The sequence below is a fragment of the Crocodylus porosus genome, unplaced genomic scaffold, assembly GCF_001723895.1.
Source record: "Crocodylus porosus isolate Cpor-Errol unplaced genomic scaffold, CroPor_comp1, whole genome shotgun sequence".
NCBI classification, from domain to species: Eukaryota; Metazoa; Chordata; order Crocodylia; family Crocodylidae; genus Crocodylus; species Crocodylus porosus.
This window is the reverse complement of record NW_017728928.1, coordinates 7,779,795-7,791,278: the sequence shown is the minus strand read 5'-3', so window position 1 is coordinate 7,791,278 and position 11,484 is coordinate 7,779,795. Positions and strand designations below refer to the sequence as shown.

The window sequence follows — 11,484 nt, the reverse complement described above, 5'->3', positions numbered from 1 at the left end:
TAGGAATCAAAGGGCTACAAAGTGCACCCTTTAACCTCGGGTCAGCCCAAGGTTTACAACATTTTGGATTCCTTAATTTTTGAGTTTCCCACACTGAGACATGTCAGAGGGGTCTGATTTTTTTTAAAAGTGCTAAGTACCACCTGTCTAAACCACAGGCCTTTTAACTGGGTCATAAATTGGGCATTTAAAAATTGAGATGCCCAGAATCACACAGTATCTACCGATAACACTCAGTCACCTCTGAGATTTAAAAAAGGCTTCTTTTTAGCAGTCCACAACAGCAGTTTAGCCCCAGACACAAAGACCACTTTGCCAATGCAAAAATGCACGACAGATTTTCGGTAAATAGAATGTACTTATTTGAAAAAGGGAAAAAATGCTTCCAAAGTTTGAAAATAGTTTAACTTGTAGTATGTGTTGGTTGCATTTACTCTGATTTTCAGTGAATTCATTTTGCATTGCTGTCCTTAGAGGTAAAACTAGGGAACGTGGCACTGGCTTTTATGATAACATGAGTTTGTAATACAAGAATGTTAAGACTTTAAGCAGCTCCTGGTTGGGTAATTTTTTGTGGGGAAGCTGTTTTTAAGTTTCAGGCAACAGAATGGAGCGAAATTCTTTCATCCTCTATAGGTACTCTACTTCCTGGTGCATGGGACCAGTTTACATTTCCTTTCTGTTACCAGAACGCTGGGAGCTAACTTCTTCTGTTGCATATGGTGGTGGATGCAACTCAGATCTCTAGAGCATGTTCCAATCTCTTGCACTTCAGTAGAGTGACTGTACTTTTAGGGAGCCATGGTTGTGTGCCAAATTCTCTTCTTCTGGGTTATTTCTGTTTCAAGAACTGGAAACATAGTAAGTTCAAAATGCTGGGAACTCTTCCATTGCTGGGGCCAGATTTGCCACCTTACAGAACAGGCGGTTTAAAGTTTTCAGCCTTTAACCTGCAGTTCCACTGAGACTTATATTGATCTTTGGAAATCCACTAGAAGCAAAGAGAGTCTACAGAAATACCTGGTTCCTGGTAACACCTGGAGAATAATGACATGCTCATTGACTAGGCTGTCAGGCGCTTTCTCTAACATCTGTTCTCTGTAGAGCCATCTTCAAGGATTGGTAGACACAGTAAATCTCTTCAGATTCTCTGCACTGCAGACTGTTTCACTGTACATTAGCTTCCACGTTGTCAGGGCCAGGGGAGGCAACACTCCTAACATCCTACATCCTTTTCCAGGTACACATGGAAGGGAGCAGGAGAAGAATGTAGCCTCGTTGCAGTTGGTTGGGGTGAAAGACCCAGTTCCTCTATTTATGCATCCCAGAATTTAATTTCCTTTCCTACTGTTTATTTAGTTCTTGTGCAGCTGCCAGGCTGGGAGCCCCAGAGACAATCCAGATTACAAGGTTAGCCTGGGACATAACTGCAGTAAGTTAACCCTGCGGGGCAGGACCACCACTTTTCTTCTCAGCAAAGGCCAAGAACTTAAACGGTGAAGGAACTGCAGCATAAGGGATTTTGCCTTTTGTGCTGGCAGATACTTGTACATTGGCACCCTCCAAGCCATTGGTATAGGGTGCTGAACAGCCCTCAGAGTGATAACACTCACGCATTGCTGATGCAGGGATATACATGGTTGCTGTAAAAGTGAAAAGGTCAGATAGCTCATCACTTCACCTCTGGGTTCATTCAGTCCTGGCTCACATCTTATTAGTGCTTTGTTTCTAGATTAGGTGATTTCGTGTTTTTATTAAAGAGTAGAATTTAGGCAAATATCTCTTCTTTTTGTGTCTTACAAAATGGCCTATAGCTTTTTCTTGCTAGGCTATAGTGGACTTGGTTTAATCAAAGAATGAATATGTGGATGGTCTTGTGGAGTTTCATTTGATAGCCGTCCACAATTAATTGCCATTCAAGCTAAACCTACACTGCATGAGAGAAACACAAGATGTTTGTTTATGTCACCTTAGCAACCCATCCTGTGAGCTGATGAATGTCCTCGGCCTCTTTAGAGCCCATGAGAGCTAATGGCACCAAACCATCGTCCAGGACTTGCTCAGCACCTTGAAGGACCAGCCCCTTAAAATGCAACTCATATGCTTTGCCTTTTGTGCAGGTGTTTCTTATAAAATTGTAGTCCTGGGAGAGAGCCCAACCAGCTGAAAAATAAAGATATTAAAAAGAGAGAGAAGAATGTGTATGTTAAGCTCAAATCATCTGGTTTTGATAAATACAGAAAAAGTAACTTCCCAAGCTCTTGTAGGTTCAGAATCTCTGGAAATTGTCCTTGGCAGCTCTCTGAAGGCTGATTTGCTGTACTTACCCCAATTTAAATCAATCACTTAATTTTGATCTAATTCCCCTACTGAGCTGACAACCATTAGCTATGGTTAAAAACGATTTACTCCTTCTAGACCCCAACAACATTAGCTTGTTGCAGTTAATATTACAGGATGCAGTTGCAATTACTCTTCATTGGTTGAGACTACATTATTTAGCATCTGGCTTCCAAATACTAACATTTCACAGGAGACTACCAACATAACAGAAATCACGATAGGGCCATCCGTGTATGCTAACTCCAAGAGCCAGTGTGCACTGCTATCAGCAAAAGAGACCAGGGTTGATTTACAAGGCAAAGTCAAAATGCACTTAATAGGAGAGAAGCAAAGGGCTCCTCAAAGCCAAGACATTTTGATCTCAGAAAAGTCATACAAGTAATTATATTGGTGTACAATCTATGCACTGAGTCCAGTCTGTATTTTCCATCTGTGAAATGCTGTGTAAGCACCTCAAGCAGCGTGTAACCCAAGAGCAATGGAGCAAGTACATTTCTGGCATGTATCTGCATTTGTTGTTGGGTCACCTCACTAGAAGTAAGCTATGATTCTTGGATCCTCTGGCCCAAAAAACTTGTTCCAAGGAGATCAGGAACAGCAGGTGTTGAGGTGTCATGCCCGCAGCCTAATCGGTGATTAGGCCGCAAGAGCCTCAAGTGGGAACCGCCCCTTCTTTCCTGCCATGCCTTGGTCGTACAAAAAAATTGGGAGGGTCCAGTGATGTACACAACAGGCTCCCCATGGGGTTACTCACATGCCTGGGTGCAAAGGACTTGGTGCTTTGCCTCCCCTACACCCTGTCCACTCGCCAACATAGATGGGGGTGATTCCAAGGCAGTCCTCACTGCTCCTGGCCTCTGCACCAGCCCTAGTGGCCCAAAAGAAAATGGTGCGAGTGCATCATCTGGCCCTTGACCCCATTACCACCTGGGGTGGTAATCGTGTCTGCTGCTTCTGCTTGCTGGCTGATGAGGCATTGCTTGTAAAAAGGACTAACCAGAAGAAATTCTGAAGATTGAAACAAATACTCCCCTCATAGTCAGGGGCCAGGGTCGGTTGACCCTTTCTCCTGGATGTCTTGCCAGGTAAGTAAATGAGGGCTTTCTCAGCCTTTGCCCTTGGGCCCTGCTTCAAGCCTAGTCCCTCGGGTCTTCCTCTGCTTGGGTGAGGCTCCCTGCTAAACAGGAGGGACAATGCCAAACACAAAAAAGAAAGACAATGCCCAGTCCCCACTGGTGCCCTCTCCAGGGAAAGGGTGGGGGAAGGCAGAGAAGGGGGAATCTGGTTCCCCACAGCTGCTGTGTCCGAGCATGTACCATGAAGCCCTGGAGCCTGCCAGCCTGACCTACTATGGGGCTTTTGTCGCCCAGCGATCTCTTCCATCATGGCATGTCCTGGGTGCCCTTAAATCTGGTGTCGGGTCACCTTGCCCTGATGTCATCCGCCAGTTGCTGCCCAGGCAGATGGAGATGGAGCTGATAAAGCAGTGCAGTTGCACCTTGCCGGTCCATGCTCTTCTCTGTTGGCGGGTACGTCTTCGGGGTTCCCCACCGGGGTAAACCTGCCTTCCGGGGGCTCCCTCGTCGGTCTGGCAGCTCTTTCCAGTCTCCACCGCCACAAGGTGTCTGTAAGCCTTTCTGGTTCCATGGATGCTCCACTGCTACGTGGCGATGACGGAAGGATAATTCACCTTGCACCTGCAGTGTGCCACAGACTTTGCCCAGGATTTATCCATGAGTACTACTGCAGTCTTCCTCAGCCTGAAGAAGGGTGTTCGTACCCGAAAGCTTGCAAAGAAGAATTTTTCCAGCTATTTTAGTTGGTCTAATAAAATCTATCAGATTTATCCAAAGAACTGAAAGAGAGTCCAGAGAAGAGCCACTCATATGATTAGAGACGTGAAGAGCAAGCCATATGAGGAAAGGCTGACAGATATAGGACTGTTCAGCCTAGAAAAGAGAAGACTTTGGGTGGCGTTTGGTGGCAGCTTACAAATGTATCAGGGGAGAGCATCAGGGGCTAGGCGAACATCTATTCACCAAAGTGCCCCAGGGGAAAGCTGCAGGCGCCTACCCCAGAGATCTCCAAAGGAGACTGGATGCACACCTTGCTGGGGTTATTTGAACCCAGCAGTATTTCCTGCCTAGAGCAGGGGGGGCTGGACCCGATGATCTCCCAAGGTCCCTTCCAGCCCTAAACGTCTGTGAATGTGTGAACCTTGTCCACCCATGAGTGTTAAGCATCATGAGCAACTCGGAGACAGATGAAACAGTAGGGGCAAGAGGTGGCGTGAGGGACTGGGTGAAGCATTCGGTGTAGGAGGCTTTTGAAAAGAGGTGGGATTTGGAGGAGGAAGAGGATGACTGGTGTATGCAAAGCAGAAAGTCATTCAAAGCATAAAGGGTTGGGGGTGGGGACTGAAAGAAGAGGCAGAGCAGGAGGAGACAGAGGGAGCAGTGCAGGCAAATCCTGCAGAGCAGTGCATGGCCCAACAAACAGGCTGCGGACTGCAATTGCTTGCAAGAGAAAGGGCAAATGCTGGTGGTGGGCAGTGGGACTATACACATAGCCTTCACTCCAGGGCTATAGCTCCACTTCTTCTCTGGCCTGACCCACTTCCAAGGTCTCTGCATAACAGTGCGGCGTGCTCCCCAGCATGCTGTGCCCCTTGCAGGCGACATGCATCCTGGTACGGTATCCCCTCATCACCGCCTGGCTGTGTCCAGGGGCTTCCACGGTCAGGTGTTTGAGTGTGTGTGCGGGCGATAACATCAGGGTTGGCCCCTGGAAGCCTGAGTAGAGAACTGAACAGGGCTTGTATGAGGTATCGGGGAGGGAAGTCAGTGTAACGTTCCAGTATTACTGGGTGATGAGGGCAATGGACTTGTACAGCCTACACATTTGCTGCTAGCAATACCCTTTCCTACCTGCTTTTTTTTATTTTCCCAGGGTGTTTCAGTAGCAACAGTATAAGTATCAAAGGTTAAGGCTTTGAAATGTGATTTCCTGTCCTCAGTCCTTGGCCTTAAGGCAGTCAGCAGGAGCTGCAATGCTCACATGGTTTTGCAGTAATTTTCGTTCATGCATAGATCAGTTAAAGCTTTGTCAAGCACCAGTAATCTTGAGTTAAGCGCTCCTGCGTTTTGCATTGCCAGTTCAGTTTGGGAAATCCTAAATCAAGAAGAAGAAGGTGAATAGCTCTGTAAGATCACTGTTGCATGTTAAACAGGGTGGGCTAGCAGTTATTAAGAGCGAGAGGAAGACAGGTACCATTGTCGCTGTGTTTGTGCCTACAGCAGCAATGATCTGCCTTTGCGACACCACACAGTTCACCCAGGTAGCAATAGCCTTCACCTGAGCTGGGAATTTGGCTTTCTGTGTTTAAATACAGCTGAATCCCATTTGGCAGAGTTCATTTGGCACTTAAATGAGTCTGCTTAGCGTGGACGTTTGGCTGATTGATGGTTCAGGGTTACATCCTGACTCTTGGACAAACCTCAAGCAAACAGGGCTTGCACAAGATTTCATTATCCACAACTTGCAGTGGATGGTTAGGAGCGTGGGCTGGAAGCTTTTTATTTTAGTCAGGAAGATCCTGGAGAAGTGCCCATTTCACCCCTTCTGACTTCAGTACACAGTAGCATGAAAAGAAAAGCTGCTACAGAGCATTACATGGATTTGGGGAGTTTTTCAACTAATGCAACTGAAATGGGTGAGTTGTATCAATTGAGGCAAGTGTTAGCACCAGCTGGATTTTTCAAAGTCTGTCAAAGGTGCACAAACTAATCCTGCCTCAGCTCATCCTTACATCTTCTCTGAGACATTTGCTTTTCTTAAGAGAGCGCCCTAAATTCTTCTTATAAAAGAAAGTATTCCTTGCATTGATGCTAGGAAGGAAGAGCCATAAGGAGAGTAATTAGAATGGGATTCAAATAATTCGCAGCCATTTCTCTGCCAATAAAATAAAGCCTGTGTTCTTTTGGTTTGTTTGTACAAGCTATAAAATTTGCCTTGCAATTTGCTAATATTAAAAAGACTAAATAAACTGCTGACATATTCCCAGATTAAATGTTTCTGTTTTCTCACAATAAACTTGGCTACTCTCCAACAAGGATGACTTGCTTGAAAACATAAAAAGCTTTAAGTACATCTAAAATCTACTCAAGTGCCCTTGAAAAGTGGTTGAATGGATCTTTGCCACAAGAAGATTTGCAAATGGGGAAAGTTTTACCTCTAGGAATTTGCTTTGCTGCCATTTCAAAAGCCCTTTCATAATGACAGCAGCTTCTCACTTTAAAGGACAGAGGTCCTTCAAATCGGCAAAGCTTACAAGTAGATTGGAATTTCTCACTTCTACAGATGCCCCTGTAACACAAACCACAGAGGAAGCATTTCTAACACAGGAACCAGCAAATCTAGGATTATCCCATCCGACTGTTTGTGTCAAAGCTCTTGAGCTACAGCACTTGCAAAAAAACCTAAAGTAGCTGGGGAGCATACATTTATTTTATTCCCAAATAACCTGTGAGAATCATATGGATCTTTCTGTGATGTGATGTATGGTATCTGGATTGAACATGACTGAGTTCCTTTTCTGGTAAGGGTGCTTGGATAAAGAACATGGGGCCTGGGCCTGTTTAGCTTTCCATGCTTCAGGGGCACGTTTGCAGCAACCTAACTGCAGGTTGTGGCACTTGTGCACAGTTTGGGATTCTGGTCTGCCCTGTGGTAGAACAGAATCACTGCACGCGTGGACCTGCTGGGAGTAAAATGGTGGTGGAAGAGGAAGGACCCACCTGCCTTTCAGCCAGCAGAAGGGGGGACCTGGCTCTACATCCCCCTTACCCTCTACAGGAGGCAAAGATGCTGTCCTGTAGAAAGCCAGGTTTGTAAATACCTATGTGCACACAATCATGGTTAATCATAAAGTGCCTGTAAAATATGACTGTGAATTCTTCAGTGGTTCGGCATGCAGCTCTAAGCATGTTTCTGGTTAAATATAGACATCTAAAAATTGTGTAACGGTGTATCAGGCCTCCTAGAGTGAGCCAGTTCTTGTTACTTCATAATTGGTAACCACTGGTCCTGTTTCATTCCTTTTGCCGAGACCACAATACTGCATTCCAGTTAACTTTCTGTAGCACCTAAAATTTTGGGAAAACTCCTGCAAAATGCACTAAATAGAAATTAATGATGTTTATGGAGGCTGTTGATACTCTTCCAGCTATTAGAATAGCATCACTGAAGGCTGGCTCAGTCTGCATCCTGTGCCCATGTGAGTAGCTGGGGCAGCTTGTTAGCATAGGGATTCCAGAACAGCGGAGTTTGGGACCCCAGATTTGCCTTTTTTCCTGCTCAGTCTGGGCGTTCCCTCTCATTGGATTTAGCCCTTTGGGAATTAGTGAATTTGCTTCTTGGCAGTCTCAGCTGGCAAGATGCGGGGGCCTCTGGAAAGGGGCAGAGCATCCTTATGGGGTTGCCTTGTTTCCAAGATTTATTAGGTTGCTAACGGCATTTCTCATTTCTCTTCAGCCATGTAACACAGACAACATCATGGATCCATCCTGTAACCAGCGCACTGAGCTTATCCTGTTCTGAGGAGATTGGGGAAGACGGCACCAGAGAGCTAGCAGAGCCCAGGAGCTGAGGATGTCTGTTGGTAGATAGTTTCACTCGTTCTTACCCAATATTATCAGAAGACCGCGCTTTCCTGTAGACTAGCATATTACACCTGATCTTGCTGCGCTTGAACTCGAAGGGAGTTGTGTCATTGATTTATGTGGGATCAGTTTCATGGGTGAAATTCACCTCTGCAAGAGCTCTGTGCATTACGTACACAAGTTCTCTGAAACCCCGAAGGGCTTGTTTAGTGCACAGGGTCTGCCCAGCTTGCGGGTACAGGGGTGAACCTTACCCGTATCCCTTTAGGACCTTATCCTCTCCTGTCTTCAGTTCTGTGTGGCTGTAACTCCATTGTCTTGAACTGAGTTAATTGCCATTTGCAGCAGCATGAGAGGGGCACATTGGATGCAATTCCCAGAGGAACTTTCTGTCACTGGTTGGTGGATGAGTTTTTTTACCAAAACTAGTAGGTGTAACACAGAAGCCTTTTGTGTAACTACTGAGTGAATGATTTTTATAAAAGATTTCATATGTATTTTGCTATCAGAAGTTTATGGCAATTTCTTACAAATACTGAAGCCCAGATGATTTTTTTTTTTTTACCATTATTTTTATGGCAGTTAATGATTCGGCTTTAGAAAAAATGAGGTCTGGAAAGTTGTTGACCTCAGTTCTGGTGGAGGACACTCTTCTCTGTCAGCATAATTATGCAGGAATGAAAACTGTTTCACTTTTGTACTCTGCTAAACTGGTACACATACGCATTGAATGTTTCTGTGGAAGCTGTGAAGTTTCAAGTACAATGAAACCTGTGAAACCACCTCCAGGATCAGCAGAAATCAGTCACCTCCTTGAAGCTGGGCTTTAAGTAGAAGTAAAACAAAATCACTCTGGAAATCCTGGTGATGATTTAAAGGGGTGGCTGAAAAGGACCAGGACTGCTAGAGAAGCTACAAGCAGGTTTCACTGTACACAGGCAGCACAAGACTTCTTAAGACTGTGTTGCTCACAGCACACAATACGATGGCTGCTTTGTCGACTGTTTGATTCTACAGTAGGTCATTCCTGTGGCTTTTTATGTGTGTACGTATGTCAGGTATTGACTAACAAATTAAATAAGGAACACAGACTTTGCAGAAGCACTGATCAACATGCCAGAGGAAAACAGTATTTTTTGACAATAAGGACCAAGATATGGGGCTCTACTGTAAGGAAATTAGGATGACAGGCTGACGCAGCTGAGTCATTCTGCAAAGGGAAGTTGAAAGTATATTTAAGGAGCTGAGAACTGTGCATCTCTCCAGGTGAAATGGGATGCCTCCCTGGTCCTTGCCATTCAAGCCAGGACGTTGCCAGTAGCTACACCCAAGACATCTAGTGGGTAAAACAGAATTTAGGCCTTTGTTGTCTGCTTTTAATTAGCGTGGGGTTAAGTTACCCATGGATGTGGGGCCTATGCCCTTTTGAGGGGGCAAAGAGGGTGTTCAGGAAAAGCTGGATCAGCAGATCCACAGTAACTTGCATCCAGTGAACAAACAAATGCTCCATGTGCAACAGCAGCCCTGGGAGTTGCTGTGCTCCAGCCATTCTCTGTTCCACTAGCCCTGAGCTGCTTCATGGCTTGAGGGAGGACGGTGCCTCCAAACAATGACCTGGCACCACTGAGCAGAGCTCATTTGCTTGTGCTTTATACAGTCCTCTGAGGTGCAGACCTTGGACTCAGACCCAGCACAGATATATAAACTGCTCACCAGACCTATCTGGCTTTCTGACAATGTTAACTTGGGCTCTAGCAATAATGTAGGTGCTTTATGTATGACGGATCCTTTCAGGATGGAAGACTTTGGGCATTTGGGTTTTAATCAGGAAGCATTTAAAAAATCTGGTCAGTCAGCCTGCATGTAGACTGCTTTTCTGCTTCTGTTGTGAGACATGTGAACTGGGTTGTTGAGCTGTGCTGTCCTCATAGGACTTGATTTAGTCCAGAGTTTTGTCTTCGCAAAGTGTAAGGCAGCACTAGGTAGTTGCAGCATCAGTCCACTAGCAGCTCCCCAGGCCCGCTCCAGCAGGAACCGCATGGCATTTAAAGCTGCCCTTTTGTTGGACCGGGTGGAGGAGGACAGCCATGTACACTCTGCCTGTCTTTCCCCAAGGAACCCCCTACCCCGAGCATGCTATTCACAGCCCACCGCACCAGTCAAAAAAAACGCTGGCCTTCTGCTGTGCTTGCTATCTCCACCCACATCTGAGAACATTTCAGCGATTCGGAGCACGTTCTAGTCTCTCTTCCATTTTTACCTTGTAATTAAGGACTACCTAAAAAAAGATCTCTGCATCCATCTAGTTTCTTCCTTATTCAAGTGTTGGTTCTCCAGATAAGCTACCCTAGTTCATATTCTCCACCGCTGGTCTCTTTTTTTCATACCTGTAATCTCCAAATGTTCTAGTCTATTTTTGTAAGCTGGCATACTTGTTTCCTAGGTTATCCTCTCTCTCTCCCTTCATCTCTCCCTCCCTCCCTCTCCCTTCTTTTTTCTCTCTCTCTCTGCGAAGTAGTTTGCAAAACAATTTTGATTAAGCTGAATTGTATAAACTGAGAAAATGGGTCTAGAATAATGTAATGCAAATTTGTAAAGAGGAATTGTCAAAATACGCAGTGATGTAATGGCTATTTTACATTTTTACTGCACAATAAAACATCCTGACTTCAAGAGAAATGGAAGTACAACATTGTAGTCTATAAAACAATAAAACAGTGGCTTTGAAAGAAAATAGATATTGGATCCTTAACATGGCTTCCTATGCATCTACCTTCTGTATACATTTAACACCCTTAAAATATGCTTCTGCTATACAATTATCCTTAGCGCTTACACTTCTCACTGGAAATACTGCAAAGACTCTAGTAAGTGTAATTGCTACATCATGAGCTTATTAGAGTGATTACTTCTATCTAAATACCTAATGCAGCAGGTTCAGCATCAACTTTGGGAGATGCTAAAACTTTCTCATTAAAATGCTTCCCATTGTTTCAGTTTAAAAAATAAACACCAGTTCCTGCCTCAGCCACACTGCCAAGCAGAGAGGTAAGTCCTTATCCGCTGTTGTTTCCTACTGTGTGACATGCCACCCACAACAACCATGACGGGAGGGTGAGGCCCTTGCACCATGTGTGCCTCCAGGAGCACTGCACTGCAGCTGGAGGAGTTATACGGTTCATTTCAGCTGCAGCGCTGAAGATTTCAGGCCAGGAGTGTCGAAAGGCCCTGAGTGCAGCAATGTATGTTCCCATTGCTTGTTATTTAAGCATAGTAGCTCCAATGGTTGGTCCTCAATCAGTGCCTGCTTCAGAAAGCCCTTTTCAGTACCATAAACTGGTGAAGTCAACCCCCCTCTCTGTATTGAAATTGCACTTTTGCTGATGTCAAGCTCTCGTGCTTCTGTCAGGGCAAAATTTATTGAAAGGTCTGTGGGGCCAGAAATGCTTCCTACCACACATTTGTACATGATGGGTCTCCG

General features: G+C 45.1%; 1 protein-coding gene across 4 annotated transcripts in view; it reads left to right on the top strand.

The window, feature by feature from the left end:
- Positions 1–10,687, top strand: part of STXBP4 (syntaxin binding protein 4) — a 123,979-nt gene extending 113,292 nt beyond the window's left edge. For all 4 annotated transcript variants that reach the window (XM_019542452.1, XM_019542451.1, XM_019542453.1 and 1 more), the window contains one exon: positions 7,876–10,687. In XM_019542452.1, the coding sequence (XP_019397997.1) occupies positions 7,876–7,990 (115 nt within the window). In that variant the 3' untranslated portion in view covers positions 7,991–10,687. The remainder of the gene's footprint in view (positions 1–7,875) is intronic.
- Positions 10,688–11,484: the final 797 nt, after the last annotated feature.